Raw genomic sequence first — 27139 nt, forward strand, 5'->3', positions numbered from 1 at the left:
CTTGAATCAATTAGTCCTTTTTCTTTAGTTAAGGCAGTGGTTCTTAACCTGGGTTCGATCGAACCCTAGGGGTTCGGTGAGTCGGTCTCAGGGGTTCGACAGAGCCCCCACTGAGGAGGTCCGAACAAACCTGTTTTATCGTGTAGCTTCTGATTTGCCAGTATGTAATTTGTTGCGAGTTGATGCATTGTGTTGGTTTTGTTCTTTGAACAAGGTGATGTTCATGCACAGCTCATTTTGTGCATTAGTAAAAAAGAAGGGTGATATTGGTGTTGGTGACTGCAGTAAACAGGCCAGGTTGCATCATGTCAGATTTTTAATCCAAATTAAATCATTCTCCATTTTATCTTTTTTATTTCTTCTTCATACGCAACAAATTGCTTCATAATCACAAAATAATAATTCATAGTCTTTTTGTTGTTTGCTATCGCTGTGAGTGGGCGGCGCGGATGTGTAGCAGTGTGTAGAGTAGACAGCTCTCATCAGTAGTCCGTGTTTTTTTTTTTTTTTTTTTTTTTTTTATAAAACCTTTCCCTGTGTAGCGGTCACTTGCAGCGTCTCTGATTTTAGCGTCACCTTAGTCCTTGGTGTGTGAACATTTGAATGAGGGTGTGTCTGTGTTACTGATTATCTTGCAAACAGACACTTGTGTGCGTGAACTGGGAAGGGATGGAGGAGGCACGCTCGCAACCGATGATGAGCACTCGCTCATGTGCGCGTTCCCGTTAGGATGAGTTTCTTTTCTGTGGCTCGCTCTAGGGCGCGCAGGTTCCTGCGACAGTGCCAGCAGGCCACTTATTATTGATTTTATGGCACAGTGCTTCGGGCCAGTTTAAATTTAGACGCAGGCCGCATTCACAGGTTTGAATGATTATAGACCTGTCGCCCTGACATCTGTGGTCATGAAATCTTTTGAGAGGCTAGTGTTGTGCCACCTGAAGGGCATCACGGGCCCCCTGCTCGACCCCCTGCAGTTTAGATTTTTGTGATGACTTGATTACTTTTATACACTCGTAAAAGGGCTGTGGACCGCTGTTGTGCGGCACTGCTTTGCTGGGCGGAGGGATATGGAACACGGTCACTGGAGAGAACAGTGGTGTGTTGATCGCATGTCCATCCACCAGGCAAATAGTGCCGTTTAATTCATACAAAGAAGAGATAGAACGAGATCAAGACGGACATTACTGAAGAAAGGAAGCTTTTATACACAAACCGTCATTATGGGGGACAATAAAAAATGCATATGATGCCGCTTTTATGTTAAATACAGTCGATTTGGCTCTTAACTCAGGAACTAGAGCCTTGTTGCATCACCCTTTTCTTTCTTTCCCGGTCACGTCTACTCTGGAGCTATACGGGTAGCTTGCTAGTTTCGAAGACTTCGATTGTTTCAGTGCACAAGAGGAAGATGAAGATGGCTCTTTTACTGGCTCGTTTTTACTTTTACTGGTGTGTTTTTTTAACCAGCCCTGTTAGTGCTGTGCTACCATGTTGCTGCTGTGTTACCGCCGCGTCTCAGTGACATTTACCGGTATGTTTTTTCATCCAGCCCTGTTAGTGCTGTGTTACTCCCGTGTTGCTGCGGTATTACTGCCGCGTCACAGGCAGTGTTTAGAAAGAAATGTCAAGGTATGTTATTAAAACTTTAAAAAGGGTTTCTGTGTACAGTCTTTCTTTGTAAATCACTCGCGTGCACGTGCGGATTTGGCCTGCGGGCCGTACTTTGGATATGTCTGCATTACAAGATTCAGAACAGCCTGGCCTTGCTATGCCCCAACCTTGTGTATCTTGACTTGGCCTTAATTGCTTCTCCATTACAATAGACACTAATTGGGCTTGATCAACTAAACTGTCTGAGTCCCCGCTGCTCACTCGCAGTGTTCTGCTATAAGAGTGGTCAAGTCTTGGCCAGTGGTTTTGCGGCAATTCAACGTATGAATTGCAATTGTACAATGTGGCGGCATAAAAAATTATAGCCCATCAAGCACACAGACGCTTTCACACAGATGAACAACCCATTTAAGTGGTTAGGTTTAAGTGAGAAACGGTTTTCGCCACCAAGACATATAAATACAAAATATACCATACACACATTGTGTTTTACAACAATACTTAAAGGGACAGTAAAGCAAAGATAGTTCATTTTTCTCTAACTAGCCCAGTTTATGTATTTTTATTACTCAGGAAAATAGCATTTTATGTGCATTCATGCTATTTTCAATTGACTATATAACGACGTATGAACAATTCAGCTTACATAAAGCCTCTCAGAAAGCGTATGTTGGGTTAGGGTTAGGGACTTGTGAAAGGAAAGGAGAGGGCACCTCAGCTGCAGTGAGGCTCGTTTCTCTAAAATCAGCCACGGAGAGGCTAATGCTTGTGATATGTTGAAGTACCGTATTATCTGCACCATAAAGTGCATTTAAAAGCCTTTAATTTTCTCAAAAAACAAAGTTACGCCTTTTAATAAGGGCCGCCTTTTGTGTGGACCGAATTCCTAAATCTGTAAAGTTGTTTTGTGTAGCTACCACCACACAGACGTAATATACGGGCACAATATGTAGACCCGATGAACCAATCAGAGGACATTACGTTTTACGTAGATCGGGGCAGAAAACCAATCAGAGGATTGTACGTAACATGTAGAGTATGTACCTCCGCCGCTATTGATTAATAAATACTATCGATTGTGCAAAGTAAACAGCATTAGGAGCCTCTAAAATGGCATCGACAAAGAGAAATGCTTACGAGGCATAATTCAAGATTTTTCGAAATCCGGGATGATTGCCGAAGAGCAACGTGACAAATTTGACGAGTGGGAACTTGTCATGTTTAATGGCGAACTTGCCCAACTGCTTAATTTGGATACAGAAGATGAGGATTTCGGCTTTGCGTATCAATATCGATTAACAATGTGAGTACAATACAGTACATGATTTAACAGTAGAACAAAGTAAAACTGAACTTACTGCCTTGCTCCTGTGAGGGTTTTTTATTTTTTATTTTATTTACCGTAAGTCATGGGCTATAATGCGATGTGTGGCTTAAGTACAGAAAAGCCCCCGGAATTGAATCTGCACCTTTTAACCCGAAGTAATACGGTAGTCATAAATACAGAGGTCCATTTAAATTTTGATGCCAATTGATAGCAGTTTTTGGACATTTTAAGCGATAGTCTGTTCAGTGATTTCGAAAGGGAAAATTGTGATCGCTTTCGTGACGTAGTCAGGCTGATGTGTCAAATCAAGCAGGCCCCACCCAAAAAGCGGGCATCGGTAAGTCCACTGCCACTCTTCTCCAAAATGCCGTTAAATAACTTCTGAGTTTTTTTACGGGGGAATTGTAGTATTGACATTATTTTTTAATACAGTCCTATCACACAAGTGCCAATGTTGGGCTTGGTTTACCGTCCATTTAAGCATATTTACAATTTAATATGTACCTTTGGATGAAATAATGAAGCATCTGGTTGAAATTCTCGCGAGTGCCCTTCACATCACTATGTGTATTTATTCGAATGGTTCCATTCAAGTGAGAGCGGGTCTTGTTTTCAATACATTCCTATTTTTCCACTTGATTGCGGACTGTGCCCTCTTTCTGTAGCATCCTGTGGGTTCATTCTTTCCGCAGCAGCCCTAAATAGGAGTCTGGATCGACTAAATAGATAGATTAGCTTGAATGTACCTCACTACTTAAAAAAAAAAAAAAATGCCTACATCTGTCAGTCAATCAAATGATAGTGATTTCAGTTTCATTATAACTGCCCAGCCTCGAAAAAATGTGCAATGGAAGAATAACTGTCAGGCTTATCCTATTAGTGAGTTCATGTTAGACACGTGCAAGTAAGAGACAGGAGACTAAGAACACAACCAGAATCAGTGTTTTTCCGTGCGCAACAAGGGAAAGTGAAGCTCTCGGTGCTCCGACATCTTTCAAAGTTCCACTTGCCCTGTGTTCCTTTTTATTGAATTCAACCTGCAAAGAGGCAATTACAAGTCTCACAATACAAGCCCGCCATGCTGCCTCGGCCGACGTCTAGCTTTTGAACCAGTGCTGCTCTGAACCCGGATTCCGAATCTGCTAACTACATCTAATGCTAACAGCCAACTAGTTAAACTGGAACTGAGTGAATGCACAAATGCACATACCCAGAAAATATTTATCTTATAACATACACAACTGCAGCATACATGAGCACATGCAGCATATGGTTCCATAGACTACTTAAATGAAATGCATTTTCTTTGCTTGCATTGTTTGTCATATATTTTTTGTACTTGGACAAAGATGAAGATGAATTTCAGAAAACACTTTTTTTTTTATCACTCACATTTCATTCTGACAGGAACGGGGACAAATGCCTGTTACATGGAACAAATGAGGAACCTTGAGGTGCTGGATGGTGATGAGGGGCAGATGTGTGTCAATACAGAGTGGGGTGCTTTCGGAGATGACGGTGCCTTGGAGGACCTGCGCACACATTTTGACAGAGAAATAGATGCTGGCTCTCTTAACCCTGGCAAACAGCTGTGAGTAACATATCTTCATGTTATCACGCAATACAAATCATTACTTTTACCCTTTTTCTCGGCAGTGCAATCAAACAAGAGCAGCGACTTGTCTTCGGTCTTGTCAGCTTAGTGTTCTCTAACCCAGTGTTTCCCAACCTTTTTTCATTCACGGCACACCTTTTCATTGGAAAAAATCTCGAGGCACACCACCAACAAAAATCTGTTAAGTGTTACACCAGCTTCTATGTTAAAATCAGTTATATTACAACAAAAGACCTATTCCTATATATGTATGGAGAGTCGGATAATTGAATAAGGATAAATACTAAATATTCTTTAAATTGTATTTCTTTTGTAAATGAAAGTGACAGTTTTTGAAAAAAGGTTTTAGACAGTGTAAGAAATAAACTATTGAAAGTGATTGTGATCAGAATCCAAAAGAATCAATATGGCTTTGTTTACTGTTTTAGGAACCATCCAGGTTGTCCCGTTGAACTACATGCTCTAATTTCCATCGGAACGAAAACGTCACTTTCTTCTTCGTTTCGCTTCAGGAAGTGATTCCTTCACTCTTGTTCACTGAAATAAAAATTGTACTTTTGAACAAATCGTTCACTCGCGAGCCAACACTAACAGCAACACACACATAAACTGAGTATGTGCCGATGCCACAATATGAAATCTCAAGATTCTCCGATTTGCCACGCATGCACGATTAGCCTTGCGTTAACTGACCTGTGGTTTGGTAATCCTGTTTACAATTCGCTCGGTATTTAATGTTGGACAATTTCCCACGGCACAGCTGAACATCTCTCACGGCACACCAGTGTGCACACTGGTTGGGAAACACTGCTCTAACCATTATAGCAATTAAATTATTAAAAAAAAATAATAGTTCCAACGCCAACTGTGGAGGGAAGATGGGAATTTGCCTTTGTAATGATTTGGGAGTCCTAAGCTAATTGGCTAATTGTGATTTGTGTTCATGTCAGTACTAAGAATTTTTTGAGGCCAATGGCTATTCCGCTAATTGATGGAATAAAATTTAGATAACCAATTAATTGTTCGATTTATTAAGAAAGCTATTCCTATTGTTCCCTCCAGCAAATTTGGATTTTGCAAAGGTTTGTGCATATGCTAACAAAAACAGTTTTTTCATGCCGCAAGAACATTTTGAATATATTTGCAGCACGTACTAGTAGACTAAATGCTCCAAAGTTGTTTTTTTTCCCCATAATGCCATGGGGTATTGACTTGACTTGTTATTTTTCCGCATTTGGCCTGTGTAATCTGTTTGAAAGTCAAGCAAGTATACATTGTTTATTTATAATTTTATGGTTTTTTGATATCTGCTATGCATGATATACATTCAAAATTTTTTCCCCTCTTTATTCAATGACTTACGCAAGAGTGAAGCCCAAACTTCCCTCTCCCCAACCACTTCTTGCAGCTCTTCCGGGGGTTCCCAAAGTGTTCCAAGGCCAAGAGATATAGTCTCTCCAGCGCATCCTCGGTCGTCACCGGGTCCTCCCTCCGATGGGACATGCCCAAAACAAAAAGTTTTTTAACTTTGCACCTTCAATTGAAACATTAAAAAGAGATATGACCGCCAGATAAATCATTCCATGTGTGCTGATATCATCTATTTCCAATTTCTCCTCCCACTGCCTAATAGTGTGTGAAGGCCACATTGTGCAGACAAAACGACCACCTGAATGAGAGCGAATTTGCACATTTAAAATTCTTCAATGCACACACTCTTAGGAAATGGGATTGTACATTTATTTGCATGTACTTTCTGTTCTATGAAGTTTGCAGATGACATTCAACCCCAATGTGGGCTCGGACGTTTGCCCACCCCTGTTATACACAGTACACCATTACTGTGACTTAACTACCGTAATTTCCGGACTATAAGCCGCGACTTTTTTCCAAAATTTTGAACCCTGCGGCTTATAGTCAGGTGCGGCTTATATACGATTTTTTTCATGATTTTTGTGATGACTTGATCACTTTTATACACTCGCAAAAAGGCTGTGGACCACTGTTGTGCGGTATCTTGAAGAACAAAACAACAACAAAAATACTATTTTGAAACACTACTATGGCCGCTGCTTATTCTGGCTGTGTTGCTTGTGACTATTATGAGCTTTAGTAGGAATACACGCTAGGTGACCTGCGTCAAAGGGCTCTAAACCCTTTTTCATACTCTGCCATGTGACTCAGAGATTACACAAAGCAGTGGCGCTGTTTGGACCATCTGCATTGTATTAAAACCTAATCAATCAGCATTTAAATTCAATTCTTCTGACATTGTGCTCACCAAAAACAAGTTGTAATGAATGTGAACTTTTAATGCATTTTATTCAGAAGGTTACTTTGAACCCTGAGGCTTAAATGGCGGCGCGGTATATTTATGGATTTTTACGGCTTTCTGTGTACTGTCTTTCTTTGTAAAAAACTCATGTGCACGTGCGGCTTATAGTCCGGTGCGGCTTATGTAAGAAAAAAACTAAAATATCCCTGAATTTTAGCTGGTGCGGCTTATAGTCCGGTGCGGCTTATAGTCCGGAAATTACGGTACATAATTTACTATGTGCTTAATTTCACTATATGGGGGCAGAACAAGCAGTCTGCCGTTCAAGACAAGTGGTACACAATTCTGTAATCACTGTCGGGATTTCGGTTACAGTATGTTGATAATTTACAATTACAATTCTTTCAAGAAAACTAGTGAAAGTACAACACAGTAAACGCCTGATTATGTGCACACTTTTCAACATGGGCACAAAGATGTTATTGGAAACTTTTACAAATCGCATTGCTATTTTGTTTGTTGATTCCTAGTTTTGAAAAGATGATCGGAGGAATGTACATGGGAGAACTGGTACGTCTCATCCTTGTGAAAATGACCAAAGACCAGATTATTTTCCAAGGCAAGACTACACCCCAGCTCCTTATGACTGAAAAGTTCCTAACCACCTACATCTATTCCATCGACAGTGACAAGTTAGTTAAAAGTTTTTTTTCTTTTTATTAGCAGTAGACCCATCCCCTCAATTTTGTTCCCATTCACCCTTTACAGTTCTGTTTTGTAGTAATAACTTAATGGTTTAATAATTTAATTGTGACAGATTATGTCCTATATTGCTGTTTTTTTCCTTGTATGAATTAAAGCTTTTGGGCATGCATCGCAATCAAGTTATTATAGTTTCACTTTGTTGCATAATATTTGCTATTTATTATCTTTATGGTTTTATCTGCAGCAAAGAGGAAGGTCTCCTGAGTGCTCAAAAGGTACTCCGGGACCTCGGCATCGATGCAACCTTAGAAGACTGCGTCGCCACTCAGAGAGTGTGTCAAATTGTTTCCACACGAGCTGCACATTTGTGTGCTGCCACTCTCGTGGCAGTCCTCCGGCAGATCAGGGACAACAAAGCAGCTGAGAAGTTGCGCACCACCATTGGAGTGGATGGATCTGTTTACAAAAATCATCAAGAGTAAGTTACCCTTTCCATGCCAAGAAAATATAAATAATTTCATTGCAGGCGATTGTAAATAATTGAACAGGTAGTTTATATTATTGAATGATTTTCTTTTTAACTTCCAATGGTATTCGAGCATTTCGTTGCTGAAGCTCAACCTAACCAGTTTGTTTTGAACCAATCAGAAGGATACAGTAGTCGGATGGCTCATGTTAAACACAACAACCCATTTTTATCAGTGAAGGGGTTTCAAAATAAAACTATTATTTAGTAGTTAAAGATAGAATTTTAAAATAAATGTAGTGGATAAATGATGGCTGGTTCTTTGGCAGCTGGTGACACAAGTTACTTAATTTCAAGTAGAATTGAATTCGGTCATTTGAGAAAAAGACCACAAAACAGCATTACACAATATTTGCACAATGTTTGCAAAGTGAAGTTTCATTTATTTAACCTATATAAAACCATGTTAAACGTAGGTGGGAGTTTTTTAGCTGGAATCTATTTCAGCTGACTGGTTGAGAGCCTGCAGTGGTTCCTGAACTGGTTCCCAGCCAATCTATATGTGCAGGGCACATGGACAATAAGCACAAATTGCACTTATCACATAAGGTTTAAAGCCTTTTAAACAATGCCTGCTAGATCTAAGCTACGCAGTTAGGCATACAGCAGGGGTCGAGACCCTTTTTGGCGGACAGAGCCATACATGCCCATTTTTTACAAATAATTTCCCGTGAGAACCACACCATTTAAAAAAAAAAAAAAACGATAGGAGAGATACAATTAAATGCATGTGTTTTAATTAAGACCAACGATTTTTTGAGTGTACTAATGTATTATTTTTAATAACGTCACCAAAAGAGCCATATCTGGCTCGCGAGCCATAGGTTCCCGACGCCTGGCATACAGCATTGTACTATCGCAGTGGTTCGCAAATGGGCATACGTGTAAGTTAATGATTTTAGAGAGCAGATCTTCACTATGATCGCAAAGGAGGACATTTTATGGATAATTTTTATACACTGTATTATCAAACAAAACCACTCATTGGTAGCCTCTTTTTAATTTTCATGCTTAGATGAGAGCTGCAGGTTGTTTATTCACATTCACACCTACAGACAATGTAGGGAATTTACCTGACATCCATGGTTTTTGGAACGTGGGAGGAAACCATTGTAACCGCCATAAGTTATGAATTTTCTGTATTTTCTTTTTTTGTTTTAATTTTATTTTTTTATTTTTTTTTTATTTACGGAAGGACTCTTTTATGGGTAAGGCCTATGCACATAACCTTGATATAACTTTGCTCAACCATTTCTTTTAGGTTTGAACTCCTCTTCAGCTTTATTTGCAACAGGCACAAAGCCAGTGAAAATATTTCATACACACCTTCGGCTGCACATATTCATCAATTATCTCTGCTTCAACAAAGATTGTAAACAAAATTGCATGTCCTCCATTTTATCTATTGCTAGGAACTAAACACCACCCTTTTTCACAGTTTTTTGAAGAGGCAAGTTTTGTTAGGTTTTGTGAAATTTTAGGCCTTCATAAACAACTTTCTTATCCAACCATGTGTCAAAGCATTTGTCCAAGTAAGAAGCTTTAGGTGACTTAATTTAATTTACATAACTTAATTTTCAACATCTTTAAATGAACCACCCAGAGTCTGAGGTGTATCAGATTAAATCTCTTAGGTGAGTTAATTCAAATAAAGCCTCTTTGAAAGGTGTAAAATTGAGCAAAATTTGAAAGGAACTTTAAAGTAGCAGATTCGCACTTAGGTGTATGGTTTGGCTTTATGCAGACCCATCCCCTTGAGCGGGCCATGAGGGGACGTTCCCGCCCACCAAGATGCTTTTACATGCGTGGTAGGCCGATTGCCCACTCAAAATTGTCCGTAGGTGTGATAGTGAGTGCGGATAGTTATTCGTCTATTTGTGCCCTGCGATTGGCTAGCAACGAGTTCAGTGCCCGATGTAGAAACTCCCTGTGTGGAGTTTGCATGTTCTCCCCGTGCCTGCATGGGTTTTCTTTGATTTATTCCAACACTCCAAAGACACGCATGGTAGGCCGATTGAGCACTCCAAATTGCCCATAGGCGAGAGTTCGTGTGCGGATGGTTGTTTGTCTCTGTGTGCCCTGCATTTATAAACATTTCAGGAATGCTGGTACAAGCTGCAAAGCTTAATCAAATTTCTACAGGATGGATGAATGTTTTCGAATATTTCTTTTGTATTTGTAGATATGTGTCATAGTTTATACAGTAATTGTTAGTTCATTTTAAAGCACACTAAACATTTACAGATCAAAATGTTAAGGCCACAATATTGCCTTCAATTTAAGTTGCACCATCTTTTATAAACATTTCAGGAATGCTGATACAAGCTGCAAAGCTTAATCAAAGTTACACTGTCATCTTAACTTCATACATTATTGCGTATTAATTTGCACATACCTAAGAGATTTGCGTGTGTGTGTGTGCATTTATGTGCGGATTCAAGATTCAAGAGTTTTTTATTCGCCATGTTTGAGCGTGCCAAACAAGGAATTTGACTTCGGTAAATCAAAGTCAAAGTCAAAGTCAAAGTCAGCTTTATTGTCAATTTCTCCACATGCCAAAGACACACAAAGAAACCGAAATTTCGTTCCCCCCTATCCCACGGTGACAAGACATGGCTCACAACAGACAAACAAGTAAACAAGTATAACAAAAGCGTGCTGAATAAATAATGAATAAATAACACAACAATAAATAAATAAATAAATAAATAAATAAATAAATAAATAAATAGGAGGAGCAGAAAAAAAGGAGCAAGTGCGCGTACAGCAGACATTCCCGAAAATAGCGCAACAGTGCCGCACGCTATGCAGAAGGGGGTAGCGAGTTCAGGGCCCTAACAGCCTGGAGAAAGAAGCTGTTGGCGAGTCTGGTGGTGCGGGAGCGCAGGCTCCTGTACCTCTTCCCAGAGGGCAGAAGGTCAAACAAAGAGTGAGCCGGGTGACTCACATCTCTGGCAATCGAGGTTGCCTTGCGGGCGACATGGGAGGTGTAAATGTCCTTCAGGGAGGGTAGCGAAGCACCAATAATCTTACCAGCCGTATTCACTATGCGCTGCAGGGCCTTCAAGTTCTGTTCAGTGCAGTTACCACCCCAGACAGCGATGCAACTGGTGAGGACGCTCTCAATGGTGCCACGGTAGAATGTAGACAGAACTGCCTGAGGAGCACATGCACGCCTGAGCTTCCGCAGGAAGTACAAGCGGCGCTGAGCTTTCTTCGCCAGTGACGAGGTGTTTTCGGACCAGGAGAGGTCCTCACTGATGTGCACCCCCAGGAACTTGGTGCAGCTCACCCTCTCCACCACAGCACCGTCGATGATCAGCGGCAGGTGTGTTGTGTGACCCTTCCGGAAGTCAACAATCATTTCCTTGGTCTTATTGACGTTCAGCAGGAGGTTGTTGTCCCTGCACCACGTGGTCAGAAGGTCAACTTCCGACCTGTACCGAGTCTCGTCGCCCTTCGTGATGAGACCCACCAGAGTCGTGTCGTCAGCAAACTTCACTATGCGGTTGTCGCTGTAGGTCGCAGTGCAGTCATGCGTCAGCAGGGTGAAGAGCAATGGACTGAGCACGCAGCCCTGGGGGGCTCCCGTGCTCAGCGTGATGCTGGCGGAGATTTTGTCGCCAACACGCACCACCTGAGGCCTCTGACAGAGGAAGTCCAGTATCCAGTTGCAGAGGGAGGTACTGAGGCCCAGCTCGTCGAGTTTGCAGATGAGTCGCTGCGGCACAATGGTGTTGAAGGCAGAGCTGAAGTCCACAAACAGCAACCTCACATATGAGTCCTTTCTCTCCAGGTGGGTGAGGGCCGAGTGGAGGGCAGAGCAGATGGCATCCTCAGAGGACCGCTTGGCACGGTACGCAAACTGGAAAGGGTCAATGGTGGGGGGGAGAACGGACTTGATGTGCTCCATGACCAGCCGCTCAAAGCACTTCATGATGATGGGCGTCAGTGCCACAGGGCGGTAGTCATTGAAGCAGGACGGTGCAGGTTTCTTTGGCACAGGAACGATGGTGGCAGCCTTGAAACACGAGGGGACGATGGCCTGCTGCAGGGAAACGTTAAAGATGTCTGTGAAGACACCCGACAGCTCCCCAGCGCAGTCCTTCAGCGCTCGACCCGGGATGTTGTCAGGGCCCGCCGCCTTACGGGTGTCAATAGCGGCAAACGCCCTCCTCACACCGTCGGCAGAGAGGCGCAGGGGCTGCTCGTGTGGGGGGGGAGTGGACTTCAGTGGGCAAGTGCTGTTCTGGGCATCGAAGCGAGCAAAGAAGCGGTTCAGATCGTTCAGCAGACGGACGTCGCCCTCACAGCTCCTCGGCGCGGGCTTGTAGTCCGTGATGGTCTGAATGCCCCGCCAAAGGCTACGTGCGTCCTTGCTGTCCTTGAAGTGGGTGGAGACCTTGCACGAGAACGCCTTCTTCGCTTCTTTGATGCCTCGGGACAGGTCGGCCCTCGCTGTCCTCAAGCCAGCCTCATCCCCCGCTCTGAAAGCCTTGTCCCTGGCCCTCAACAGTCTGAGGACAGCCCCCGTCAGCCACGGCTTCCAGTTCGCGCGAGTGACGACGGATTTCGAGCAAGTCACATCATCGATGCACTTTGTGATGTAAGAGGTAACAGAGTCAGTATACTCCTCTATGTCCGTCCAATCGTTGTAGGTGGCTGCCTGCTTAAACAAGTCCCAGTCAGTGGTGTCGAAGCAGTCACGAAGTGCATCGGAGGCACCCTCAGGCCACACTCGAACCTGCCTCCGAACCGGCCTGGATGCCTTTACCAATTGTCTGTATGCGGGCAAAATCACAGCCTCTGTTCAACATTTAGGTGACTAACAACAACACTCAGGACATGTGAAGAACGAAAGATATTCTCAAACACCCCCTGATCTTAAACTCCCAAGAGGGCAAGGAAAAACTCAAAACTCCAGCTAGGGGAAATGAGAAACCTTGAGAAGAGACCACAGATGGGAGGGTCCCTCTTCTAGGATGACCAGGCTGCAATGGATGCAGAGAGGACACATAGTACAAACAGTGTAGACAAAAAAGGTGTGGCAAGCGGGATGTTATTGCACAGTAATGACTCTGAGACTCTAAGAGTGGTGTGAGTTCATCAGAGCGACAGCCTGGGGGAAGAAGTTGTCTCTGTGTCTGCTGGTTTTAGTGTACAGAGCTCTATAACGGCGTCCGGAGGGGAGTAGTTCAAACAGGCTGCAACCTGGGTGCGAAGGGTCTGTTGAGATGTTACTTGCACGTTTCCTGGTCCTGGACAGGTACAAGTCTTGGATAGATGGGAGGTTGATTCCAATTATCTTTTCTGCAGTCCTTATTGTCCGTTGCAGTCTGTGCTTGTCTTGTTTGGAGGCCGATCCAAACCAGACAGTGATGGAGGTGCAGAGGACAGACTGGATGATGGCAGTGTAGAAGGTCTTCAGCAGCTCCCGTGGCAGGTTGAACTTCTTGAGCTGTCTCAGGAAGTACAGCCTCTACTGGGCCTTCTTCCGGACAGAGTCTATGTGGCCGGTCCATTTCAGGTCCCGAGAGATTGTGGTTCCCAGGAACTTGAAGGTGTCTGATGAGAGAATAGTGTTACTGCGGATAGTGAGGGGTGAAAGTGGTGAAGGGCCTCGCCTGAAGTCCACTGTCATCTCCACGGTCTTGAGCGGGTTCAGGTCCAGGTGGTTTTGGCTGCACCAGTGGACCAGCCGCTCCACCTCCTGTCTGTACGCAGTCTCATCACCGTTCTGGATCAGTCCGATGAGAGTGGTGTCGTCTGCATACTTCAGGAGCTTCACGGAAGAGTCACGTGCGGAGAAATCGTTGGTGTAGAGGGAGAAGAGCAGTGGGGAGAGGACGCATCCCTGAGGGGCTCCAGTGTTGGTGGTCAGGGTGTCAGATGTGATGCTCCCCAGCCTCACACACTGTCTCCTGTTGGTCAGGAAGCTGGTGATCCACTGACAGGTGGAGGCAGGCACCGCAAGCTGGATGAGCTTCTGTTGGAGGATGTCAGGAGCGATGGTGTTGAACGCCAAGCTGAAGTCCACAAACAGGATCCTGGCGTACTTTCCTGGGGTGTCCAGGTGTTGCAGGATGTAGTGCAGTCCCATGTCGACCGCATCATCCACCGACCTGTTTGCCCGGTAGGCAAACTGGAGGGGGTCCAGCAGGGGGCCCGTGACATCCTTCAGGTGGTTCAGTACTAACCTCTCGAAAGATTTCATGACCACGGATGTCAGTGCAACAGGTCTATAGTCATTCATACCTGTGATGGCGGGCTTCTTGGCCACTGGAACGATGGTGGAGCTCTTGAAGCACGAGGGCACCTCACACAGCTCCAGGGAACGGTTGAAGATCCGTGCAAAGGTGGGCGCCAGCTGCTCAGCGCAGACTTTCAAGCAGGAAGGTGACACGCCGTCTGGGCCCGGTGCCTTCCTGATCTTTTGTCTCCGGAACATCTGGCGCACTTCCTCCTCGCGAATCTGGAGTGCGGGCGCGGCCTCTGCAAGAGAGAGAGTCGGTGACCACGGTGATGGAGGTGTGGACAGAGCAGTTGTGGGGGGAGGTGAGTATGTGGATTGTGTGGATTGTGCTGCAGAAGGTCCCGTTGTGTGGGAGGACCGATCAAACCTGCAGTAGAACCTGTTTAGCTGGTCAGCGAGCCTTGGGCTCTCCACAGTTTCTCGTTTCTTGAAGCCCGTGATGCTCTTCAGGCCTTTCCACACTGTTGAGGGATCAGGATTGGCAGAGAGGTGTCTCTCCAGGCTCTCCCCGTAACACCTCCTGGCTTTCCTGACCTCTCGGTTCAGTGTGTTTCTGGTCTGCTTGAACAGGTCCCGGTCGCCGCTCCTGTAGGCCTCCTCCTTGACTTTGCGCAGCCTCCTAAGGTTCGGTGTAAACCAAGGTTTGTCGTTGTTGTACGTGCAGAAGGTCTTAGTCTGCACACACAGATCCTCACAAAAACTGATGTATGATGTGACAGTGTTAGTGAGTTCATGCAAGTCTGAATTTGCAGCTTCAAAAACACTCCAATCGGTGCAGTCAAAGCAGGCTTGGAGGTCCTGCCTTGACTCCACTGTCCACTTCCTGACAGTCCTCACCACAGGCTTAGAAGTTTTTAGTTTCTGTCTGTAGGCAGGGATCAGATGAACTAGACAGTGGTCCGAGAGTCCTAAAGCTGCACGAGCCACAGAGTGGTATGCATCCTTAATTACGGTGTAGCAGTGGTCCAGTGTCTGTGCCCCTCTGGTGGGACACGTTATGTGCTGTCTGTATCTGGGGAGTTCGTGTGCGAGGTTCGCCCTGTTAAGATCACCCAGAACAATGATTAGTGAATTTGGTAGAAGTTTCTCCATGTTTGTCACCTGGTCAGCCAGCATCTGCGTGGCTTCACTCGCACGTGCGTGTGGTGGGATGTAAACAGCCGCCATGACGATCGAGGAGAACTCCCGTGGTGAATAGAACGGCCGGCAGTTTATGAAAAGTGTTTCTAGGAGAGGGCTGCAAAACTCTTTCAACACCATGACATCGGTACACCAACGTTCATTAATGTAGAAACAGAGATCACCTCCCTTTGATTTTCCGGAGAGCTCCGCGCTGCGATCTGCATGCGTTAGCCGAAACCCAGCTAACTCCATGGCGTGGTGGGGGTTCGCTAAGCCACATCTCAACAAAACACAGCGCGGCGGATCTGCTGAAGTCCGTGTTCCTTGAAGTGAGGAGCAGCAGTTCGTCCATCTTGTTCGCCAGGGAGCGGACATTCGCCAGATGAATTGACGGTAGGGCAGAACGGAACCCTCTCTGCCTCAGCTTTACGAGGGCTCCCGCTCGTTTTCCGCGTCGCCGCCGTCGCGCTAGCTTGTATAGCACCGCCGCTCCGGCTAAAATCTCCGACAAACAGTCTGAATCAGAGAGAACAGGAAAGAAAATACCAGAAGAACACTGACCGATGTTTAACAGTGCTTCTCTAGTAAAAGTGATCCGGGATGGACAGCAGAAGACACAGAAAACACACAAAATAAGACAAAGAAACAGAGAGCGACTCACCGTGGCAGCCATCCGCGGCGCCATCAGATGACGTCGGTCATGGTAGTGGTGGTGGTGGTGGCGGGTATAACCACCACCCTCCCAACTGAACCTTATTTACGCCCACATAAAACCAGACCCATCACCAGACCTCGGTCTTGAGGAGGGCCCAATTATTATTATTAATACCCAATAAAGCTTACATATCACGTTTATAAATTCTTCCATCTTATGTTTGACCTATTCAGTTGTGGTCTATATAAAGTGGAACAGCGATGCTTTTTCTTGAATTCCTCATTTTGACTGCATCACAGCTTCCTCTTATACGTTTTCTGAGATGCGGCTCAGAGCAAGCCGTTTTGGTACGGTCTCTTAAATGCAAATGAAATACTTCACACACCAGTCCCTCCAGGCCACAAGATTTGCACCTCCCTTTCTGGTTGGTCATATTTGTAGTTTTTTTAGTAGAGTTTACTTGCGCCGCAAACTTTTTGATTGATTAAAAGATGTCAACGGCAGAAGACTTGTCCATACAACCATACATAACACGTAACAAAATAAATCCCCTCACAATGTTTATGAACACGTCTTGTAAACAAGCACTGCAGTTAAGTTAACCAGTAAGCTAATGCTAGCGTTAGTGAGAAGCTAACAAATGTATTTAACAGATTATTGTGTTCCCCAAGAATAATACAGCACCTTCGAAGCAATTTATCTGGTACAACTACTCAAAATACACACACAATAAGTGAAAACATAGAGCGCACAGCTCTAAAATCAGCCGACAGACTGACGTAATGCTTTGAAAACGAGGGCATCATAGAACAATATGAAAGTGAAATACAGTGTTATTTCTGTGTCATCTCAATTTTACTGCTTTACTGTGTCCGTCATTTCCAGAAATCGAAGGAACTGAACCATCAACAAAATGAAGTCCTTCGGCGAATCCTTCACTATACTGACAAAACATTTCTGAAACACTCGTCCTTGAACAAGCAGGATTTCCCACAGATGTGAAAAATGAAATTTGAACAGGCACTTCTTTGAGGTTTTGATGAGGTTTTGATGCTGGAAAACGGTGCAATGAGTTTTGTGGATTGATGCATCCAACAAAGGAACATTTGATCTCTCCACTTGATCCTTGAGTTGTTTAGACTACAAAAGTCTCTCAAGTAATAAAGGTGGCGGATTTGCAAAACCGTTTGGCCACACTCATTACCTTGTTTGGTGGTCCCACCCCAAAGGATGTGACGTAATAGATAAAAATACACAATAGAAAATCGAGAAAACTAAACGGAGTAAAAAATAGCCCCCAAACAGATCGTCAAAGTATCTCTGCAATACCTGGAGGGATAGATGACACTTTCCTACAATCTTGGAGACTCCAAGTGCACAATAAAATGAATATAAAAGCAAAAAAGGGGATTTTCTATGATCTGTCCCAACAAGTGCATTATGACTCAAATAATGCGGCATGATAGGCTATTGCATAGTAGATTCATAACAATCACACAAAATACCTTTGTTTCTTTCTTTTTAATGTTTGAGTGATAAGAAACTAACCCTAACCCAAAAATAGAAACTGTTATTTGGCATTGACTTCTGCTACTGATTGACTGATTCAGATAAATGAGCTGTCTTTACACCAGTGTTGGACAAACACCATTTGGGACCAATTCAGAATGCCATCCATCCATCCATCCATCCATCCGTCCGTCCGTCCGTCCGTCCGTCCGTCCATCCATCCATCCATCCATCCATCCCTCCCTCCCTCCAATTAAACATTAGGAGGTTTTAATAAATGTTGAGAACAAAGTCTTCAAGAAATACACTTCACACATTTTAACTAATTGTATTCCCTATGCTTAGGTTTTCACGGAGGCTTCACAAGATGGTCCGGAGGCTAGTGCCTGACTGTGATGTGCGCTTTTTGAGGTCTGAGGTTGGAAGTGCAAAAGGTGCAGCCATGGTAACAGCTGTGGCTTTACGTCTTGCTGCTCAGAATGCTGAGCGTCAGCGCATCCTTGACACCCTGCGATTGAATCATGAGCAACTGATGGAAGTGAAAAGGCTAATAAGTGACGATATGGTACGAGGCTTGTCTAAGCAAGCACACAATCAAGCTAGCATTAAAATGCTGCCAACATTTGTCGGCTCAACTCCAGATGGGTCAGGTAGGTCAGGTTGCACGCATACTGCACAGTTCCTTCTCTTTACTTAGTATTCCATATAACTAATCTATGCTTTCAGAACATGGAGATTTCTTGGCTTTGGACCTTGGCGGCTCTAGTTTTAGAGTGCTACTTGTGCATGTGCGAAGTGGCAAGACACATGTTGAGATGCGCCATAAGAACTATAATATTCCACAAGAGATAATGCAGGGCACAGGAAAAGAGGTAAAGTATTCACTAGATGCCAATCTTAATTCGCCATATTTTCTTCAAAGCATGCTTGGGTTAATTTACAGTGGCACATGAGAATCAAACAGCATGGCCATTTTGCCCCTTGCTATCTCAAATGAAAATGAGATCACATTTGCAATCTGTCATACCAAGATGCACAATGTAAGATGTGATAGGTTGATTTTGCTCCTTGTTTCATATTCAACAAATGCAAAATGATTCAGAATACCATGTTTACATTAGTGGAGCTGCATAGATTTTCAGTTGACTTCCACTTTACGTGTACAGTGACATTAAAGTAACATTTTAAAATTCTTAAATGTGACATATGGAAAATTAGAAATGTTTTATTGTTTGTATAAAAATTTCTGCCAACCTGTCAAGTGTTAACCTAAACAAACGTCATTAGTTTAGTATATGACTATTTTTCAAGATGTATAGGCGAGTGAGCCATTGGTTGAAATGGTGCAATTGTACAAACAGTCAGTATAATAGCGCAAAAGTACAAGTGGAGTAGTTCAAGTGGAGTAGTGCAAGGCAGCCATCATGGCCCAAAAGGCCAGGACGTTATGCAGTGGAGGGGGGAGAGAGTTCAGAATCCTAACAGCCAACTTTTTCGTAACAGATCAGTTGATTAATTAACATGACGATCACTGTGTTTCTCAGCCGACTACGTGGCAGCCAGACAGTAAAATAAATTCTTTGACTGGGTGGTCAGAGCACAACATGTCTAAGGCAGTTGAGAAACAGCTGTATGTTAGTGTTGTGCAGTCAGGACCAGTGATGGGCATTCTGTCCCATTGGAAGAACCTCTGTCTGATTTTGCGGCCAGAAGGACGAGAGATTTGTAAAAAACGCAAGTGGATTTTCGTCCATCCCCAACCGAGTCAAATACCGACTGATAGAATCAAGCCCAGCCTGTCTTGCACGACGTGCCGCTTTTCGTGTGCTTGTTCACATCCGGAAGGGGAAAATATGATAAAGTGGCCATCTCTGGTCAGTACTTCCAAAGACTGACCTACATTTTCAACTTACATAAAAGGGTAATAGTTTATTTTCAACAGTCCTTGGATTTCATGTCATAGAATATGTCTTGGCCGCATTGCCCCCAGTCATTTATATAATAACTTATTGTCCAGTCAGATTTCAATATGCTGCCATTTACGTTTTGTCTAACACCCTCACAATCTCGACCGGAGACATTGACCACATTCAGCACTGTCAGCCTTGATGACATTCAGCCCTGCAGTGTGAATGTAGTAGGCGTTTTTTTTTTTTGTTTTACATTGTTTTGTGCCGTAATGGCATTATTAAAATGTGGATTAGGTCACTAAAATAACCACTGAAGGCCTTGGTCTGAAACATATTACCTTTTGACGAAGTTATAATAAAGTTGGGCTAAGCTGTTTACATGGGTGTTCGGGGTATTTGTGTTAAGTGATGTCATGAGTTTCATAGCTACACTCATTATATTTTATATTAATTATATATTGATTTAGTATGTTCTATGTGCCCTCCACTTGTCTAAATGCAGTTAAAAAAAAACACCCATTTGATCTATCTCCAGAAAATATCTGTCAGCTGCCATAAAACTTTAACAAAAATGTTCCAACGTACTGTGGACCTCCATCAAGCAAAATGGTGAAGTGATATGCCCATGGGTTATGTAAATCGGACATGGGGTATCCCAATAGTTTATTAGGTGGATTTCTGTTCTTTCACTGCATTGGCTGACAATGCAGCCAACCTGCGAGCCTCTAATGTGGCTTATATGGCAACTCTTCCAAAAACCCTAACCAACCATCACCAAACTCTGTGCGCAAGTGTCTGCATGTGATTTTTTTTTAAATGATTAGAATGAAAAGCACACGAAGGTTCATTTAATATTTTATTCAACAAAGTGATTTTCCGAAAGTATATACACTGATGGAAGAAATGTCTCTTTGGTTGCCAGCTTTTTAGCCACATTGTGAACTGCATGGCAAACTTTTTGGAAAATATGGGTATGAGAGGAGCATCCTTACCTTTGGGATTTACATTCTCCTTCCCCTGTCACCAAAGCAAACTGGATGAGGTGAGGTTTTTCAGTCTTCTTTTGTTAATATTTACCCTAAAACATTTAATTTTACGTATATGCAGCGCCATATCTGCCAACACAAAGTCTGTACTATTTTCTCTCGTCAGCAAAGCTTCCATTTAAGATTATATATAACACATACACCATTAAACTGACATTCTAAATTACGTAAATGTTAAAGCAGGTTCCAATGTTATTATTTTCAGGGCATTCTTCTGAAATGGACAAAAGGCTTCAAAGCTAGTGGTTGTGAAGGACACGATGTTGTCACGTTACTTATGGATGCTGTGCGAAGCCAAGGGGTTAGTACACACATTTTTATTCTATGATGTGCTTTGACATTTTGAAAAGCATTTCCCTTATCCAGTTCTTTTTGAATATTTCAAATGTTATCATTCCATTGCATGCTTAAGGTAAATATTTAAAAACTTGGAAAAATAAATACTTTCAATAATATGTAGATTTAATAGTGTGGCTCCTCCCATTATAAAAATAAAGTGCATGTATGTTGAGTCTGAATGTCATATTGGGTTTGGGCTTTTTTTTTTTTAATACCTTTTTCCAAGATGGAATGCTTATACAATACACAATACTTATGGCATTGGAGACAGAATGTCATACTTCCCAGAACTATTCTTTTCTTATAACTGTTTGTGTCCTCTATACTCCATTATTTGTACCTAGTGATGCACAAGGCATTGTAAGCGCGCAATTGACCTGGATGGCACTATGATTGCAACATCTTCCTTTAAAGCTGGAACATCACCAGAAGCTAGCATCTGTGATGTTATGCAGCTGTGTTGGTGCCAATGGCATGGGTGACTTACGCATCATTAATGCCGATAATTAATTAATTAAAATAATAATTAGGTTTTAGAGAGACCTATGATGCCATCCAAACGCTAACTTTTTCCTGGACTTTTTCCTGCTCTTTTTGACAATCAGATAACGACAAACCATATTCGGCACGTCTTAGAACAATGTGACTTTGTAAAAAAAAAAAAAAAAAAGACTGTGAGTACTAGAGTGCCCCGCCTGCAATTCAGCACTGTCGCCCATTGAAAATTTGCAGTGCATTAAGAAGCATATGATACAATAACGGAGACCCTCGACTGTTGAACAGGTCAAGACGTGCATCAAACTACCTAGATTAAGAAAAAAGAATCCACCTATGAAGCGTCAACAATTGGTGTCCTCAATTCTCAAAAATTTATTAAATGAAGAGGTAATGCAACGTACGTAACGCAGTGGAAAAGATAAGCATGTCCCAGGATTGAAATGTGTTGCAGCCTTAAAATTCTAACTTAATGATTATTTGCTTAAAGCAGTAAAGTTCATCTGTTTGTACATTAAATATCCCGTCTTTGTGGTGTATTCGATTACTAAATATAAGTTGCACGTCATTTGCAAATCCTTGTATTCTATTTTTATTTAATACAGCATTCAAATACTATAGCAAATACTGAAATATTCAAGCAGCCCTATATTCAATGACCCTGTTGTATTGTAAATTTTTTATTGTTTTAAAATAAAAAAACTTGCTTTAGGACCCTGGGATTAACCAACAAAAATTGTCAAAATTTTAATATTGTCTCTCAAATTAAGTAATTGGTTAGCAAAGCTGCTCTTCCAAAAAAAAAATTATTTCGCTGTCTCTCTCTCACTCTAATAATTGTATTGTATTGTATGTCTAAATCTATCTAAATCTCGACTTTGTAAACATTGTATTTCCTCATAAGGTGATACTTGCATACTATGCCGTTCTGTTGCCAAAGTGTTTTCATACAATGCCATTGAATATGAATTGCCCTCATTCTATTTTGGTTTTCTTCAGATTTTTATTACTGCCAATTCCTGCAGACTTGAACATAATAAATGTATGAGATTTAAGTGAGTAATGCTGTTCACTGCTTGCAGGAATTTGACTTGAGCTTTGTGGCAGTTGTTAATGATACAGTAGGAACCATGATGACTTGCGGTTATGAGGACCCCAAGTGTGAGGTGGGACTCATTGTTGGTAAGTGTCATCTCCTATAATTATTGAAGATGGGTTAAAAAGTGTTAATTAAAAAAAAAAAAGAAATTGGGAGGGCGCTTGTTCTGTATTTACCCACTCAGTGTTGTTTTTCAGTAGTTTGAGTGTATTGCCTCTAATTTAGGCACAGGTACAAATACCTGCTACATGGAGGAGATGCAGAACATAGAAATGGTTGATGGTGATGACGGACGCATGTGTGTCAATATGGAATGGGGAGCATTTGGTGAAAATGGCGAACTAGATAATATCCTCACAATCTTCGATCGTGATGTTGATGCTTCCTCAAGCAATCCTGGGACACAGAGGTACCATACAGAAATTACAATCCACTCATTTTTCCATGATTTTGATTGAATGATGTTTACCCCGTGGATACCCCTCGGCTCCAGCAACCCTCATTAGGACATGAGCGGTTTGCATAATGAATGAATTTGATGCGTTTGTCAAAATCATTGCATGATTGTTTAATCCTCTCATTAAGACCACGACAAGTTTTTGCAGCCAACACAAAAATGCAATTTTCTCCTTTCAAGGTATGAAAAGATGATCAGTGGCATGTACCTTGGAGAGATAGTGAGACATGTGCTAATGGAGTTTACTGCAAGGGGTTTACTGTTTCGAGGGAAACTGTCTGAGCGACTCAAGACCTGGGGCATCTTTGAAACCAAATTCCTATCACAAATTGAAAGGTAAGTGTTGTTCACACTTCGATAATCCCTCCCCAGTTTATGGTTGATTACTGCAAAAACTCACAACCCTTGTATACGTTTGTTATTGTTGTCTCTCTTGTTACTTTTAAGGTGGAATGTGACCTATAACAACAACAACAGCAAAAAGTGCTGGTGTGTGTGTGTGCGCGCGTGCGTATGTGAATATACGCGTCAGTTTCCTTTATGTATTATTGAATGCTGTCTGGTTGTTTCTAAAGTGCGCTATAAAGTTGAGTTTTACTGGAGAGATGTACGCTCTAACAAAAAGGTTTTGTGCACAGTTCATCTACCTGACCCTTACAATACAATGACCGAGAAACACATTGCTAAGGGCACCCTGATGTTATTTTTATTTTTTTTATCATTTTGTTTCATTGAACACAAGACACATCAACAAAATGTTTCAATCATCTTCATTTTCAGAATTGGAATGATGATTAGTTTCTGTCTCGCTCTCTCTCTCTTAAACTCTCTCTCTCTTTCGCGCTCTCTCTCACTCACACACACACACACACACACTTGTATGTCATATGCAACGGGAGTGAATTTCAGCATTTCATCTCCTTGCTAGAGAACAGCAAGCTGGGCATGAAGTACAAATGCGTTCAAAAGTTTATAGAAGGTGAAATTAAGCTCCCCTGTAAAAGTTCTAGTGTATTTTAGGTCCATCTGGAGATGAATGTGGCAATAATGTTGGCGGTCAGTGTATATTGTATTACCTTATTGCTCCAGAATGCCTAAGCTCACACAGTGTGTAACCTGTATTTTGTCTCTCTTATCTGTAGTGACCGTCTGGCCATGCGTCAGATCCGTTGCATCTTGCAGCACCTTGGCCTTACCAGCTCAACATGCGATGACAGTGTCCTCGTTAAGGAGGTTTGCAGCGTTGTCTCCCGTCGGGCAGCACAGCTGTGCGGTGCTGGTTTGGCAGCTGTGGTTGATAAAATAAGACGGAATCGTAATTTGCAGCAGCTCACGGTTACAGTTGGAGTTGATGGTACCCTTTATAAGATGCACCCTCAGTAAGTATCTTTTGCTCTTTCAACAAACGTTGCAAAAGCTTGAACTAACTGTAAGCTTTATTTCTCTTCACAGTTTTGCAGGGGTCATGCAAGAGACATTGCAAGATCTGGCACCACAGTGCAAGGTGACGTTTCATAAGTCAGAAGATGGAAGTGGCAAAGGAGCAGCACTCATAACTGCAGTAGCCTGTAGAATCAGGAGTAATACAGCAAACTAATTTTCTGTACCTTGTAGAGCTGTTATGTTTGAATACAGTGCTTTTAGAATTATTATAGCCATCCCTCATCCCCCTATCCTTCTCTCTGTTACGTAATGAGAACCTACAAAACAAAATTTTGTTGTTAAATTAAGAGACTATTGACTAAATGCTACTTGCCCATGGATTAATACGAGATCCACGCTCCTTCTCTCCGAAAACACAAAAAATGAAAAACGCTGTGAACCACGTGGTCAAGACTGCAGCCAAACAGGGATTAGTGTTCCCTTGCTGTCTAAATGTGGAGTTACGGAGCCACGCACAAGCCTCTACATATGCATTTGCAAATCGTCTCACTCTTTGTGACTCTTGTATGGCAGGACTGTAGCAAAAGTCATATGTGAGAGTATAGCCCAGGTATGGGCAAACTACGGCCCGCGGGCCACATCCGGCCCACGGGACCGTTTCATCCGGCCCGCCAACCCTAAATAAATTGTATTATCAAACTTTTTTTTTTTTCTGTCATTTTGCCTGCAATGACTGCGTTTCCCCAGTAGATGGGGAACCACTCGCCTGCGCATTTACTACCGGAAGCCGTGTCAGAAAGCTCGGTGCACACTCACAAGTGCGTGTACGTACTCAGTAGTACGGAAATGGCGCACTCGCGCTCTATTTGTATTAGTGCCGAATTTAGAGCGTGGGCTGTGACGACAGCATTCTTGTCATTTGCGCGCCGAGCTTTCGGATACAGTTTTACGCTAAAGCCACCCACAAACCTTCCCCTGGAATCCTTCCATTAAAATGAGTCGCCCAAGGAAAAGCAAGGTGGACACTGAGTGCCGAGTGTTTAAAAAGAGTGGCCAATTTGGCTCGACGTACGCGACGTGACGTTCAGCCACATGAACATCAACATCAACCCGTCACAGATCTAGGTAAACGGACCAACACCTCGGATCTCTCCTAAGAATTGCCACAACAAATTTTACTCCAGACTATGACACACTAGCAAAAAAAGGGAGACAAACAACACTGTTCCCACTGAAAATGAAGGGGAGGCTTTCAAGTTTGTTGTAAAAAAATGCATTTTGAATATGATCTGTATAAATAGCAGGGATTGAAACTAGCGACCATTCTCATTTTCAAACAATGCAGGATGCTCAAGGACATTGATGCGCCACCTGTTTGTGACTAATCTTAACCTGTAAAGTTCTTAAGGCTTACTTTAAGGAAGTGTTTCCCGTTTCCTCACCTCTGTTACCAGGTGTTTGTGAGTTAAAACTCTGCTCTGATTTTCAGATACCCCTCACCGTGTTGCCGTTTTGATTACTTTATTTGGATGTGTGCTTTCACCGATTCTTCAAGATGATATATTTGGTCAGAATGTTTGCCGTTTGATGTGATCTCATAAGATAAACATCTTTCATTAATCTGACCTGCAGGCACTGAAGTGATGGAGACTGTTGTTCATAATAACAGTGTCGTATTTTATGAGAATCACTGATAGCAGTTTTTTAGGGATTTTTTTTTTTTAATGCTGTTAATAAATGCATTTGTTTTCAAAAAACTTTTTTTGAATATCCACGCTTTACTACCTACTAAAGGCCAAAACCTTTTATGCAATGACCTTTACAGGTCCTTTATATTACTTCACACAAACACTACATCCATCTGCTCCTGGTTCGGCCCCCCCGGTCAAAATTTAGAACCCAATTCGGCCCGCAAGTCAAAAAGTTTGCCCACCCCTGGTATAGCCACTTGAGTCTCTGTCTATTACTGTTTATGAACCAAATATTGTTGTTTATTTGATAATGTTTAATGATGAAAAAAAAAAAATCAACAGTTCAGCAGTATCACATGAGAGGGATTGATGCTATACTCTTTTAGAAACTGATTCAGTTACTGTTTGGTCATCTTCCAAAGTCAAAGCAGATGTTTGCAAATAATTTGTTTGATTCCATTAATAAGTAATTACTTGTTGATTAATTTGAGTTCTTGACTTCTACACCTTGTCTGGCTGCATAGATTACGAATGTTAATGTATCTATACATTGCTATCAACTTTACAACAGTTCTGATGACTTATTTTGTCTCAAGATCTGTCAGATTGGAAATTGTCAGGAGGCTGATATACGTGCGTTCAACAAAAACACACTTTAAAACAACTCAATTAAAATATAGCGCAGTTCTCTTTTACAGTGACCCCGCTTACTTGCAGTCAATATTTAAGTTAAGGTTAAAATTCTTGTTTCAGAAACATTTTGAATAATCAGTTTAGTACATGCATTAGCAGTTATTCCCGACTATACATGTTAATTGTGATAAATTGTGATTTCTCCTTCTAAACTGTGACGTATGATAACGTCATGACGCAAATATCTTTTCCACTTGTTACTTTCTACTGTCCATAGAACACATTCATGTCCCTCATGACGGTTATAAAGCAGTCAGTGTCCTCGTTCCAAAAGTGTGGTTCTGTGCTGTGTCTGAGTTTTGCCATGTTTGTTTACCTCTGCTTGTGTACCGTAATTTCCGGACTATAAGTCGCGCTTTTTTTCATAGTTTGGGTGGGGGGGCGACTTATACTCAGGAGCGACTTATATATGTTTTATTTCACAAATT

At 42.4% G+C, this 27139-nt stretch overlaps 1 protein-coding gene across 3 annotated transcripts in view; it reads left to right on the forward strand.

Annotated features, from left to right (window-relative positions):
* The window catches only part of hk2 (hexokinase 2), a 34321-nt gene extending 7337 nt beyond the window's left edge, over positions 1 to 26984 (forward strand). For all 3 annotated transcript variants that reach the window (XM_049762885.2, XM_049762886.2, XM_049762887.2), the window contains exons 7-18: positions 4346 to 4529; positions 7359 to 7520; positions 7778 to 8011; positions 17944 to 18248; positions 18325 to 18470; positions 20431 to 20550; positions 20760 to 20855; positions 22471 to 22570; positions 22713 to 22896; positions 23125 to 23280; positions 24087 to 24323; positions 24397 to 26984. In XM_049762885.2, the coding sequence (XP_049618842.1) occupies positions 4346 to 4529; positions 7359 to 7520; positions 7778 to 8011; positions 17944 to 18248; positions 18325 to 18470; positions 20431 to 20550; positions 20760 to 20855; positions 22471 to 22570; positions 22713 to 22896; positions 23125 to 23280; positions 24087 to 24323; positions 24397 to 24541 (2069 nt within the window). In that variant the 3' untranslated portion in view covers positions 24542 to 26984. The remainder of the gene's footprint in view (positions 1 to 4345; positions 4530 to 7358; positions 7521 to 7777; positions 8012 to 17943; positions 18249 to 18324; positions 18471 to 20430; positions 20551 to 20759; positions 20856 to 22470; positions 22571 to 22712; positions 22897 to 23124; positions 23281 to 24086; positions 24324 to 24396) is intronic.
* The last annotated feature ends 155 nt before the right edge of the window (positions 26985 to 27139 follow it).

Source organism: Syngnathus scovelli, chromosome 3 (genome assembly GCF_024217435.2).
Source record: "Syngnathus scovelli strain Florida chromosome 3, RoL_Ssco_1.2, whole genome shotgun sequence".
NCBI lineage: Eukaryota > Metazoa > Chordata > Actinopteri > Syngnathiformes > Syngnathidae > Syngnathus > Syngnathus scovelli.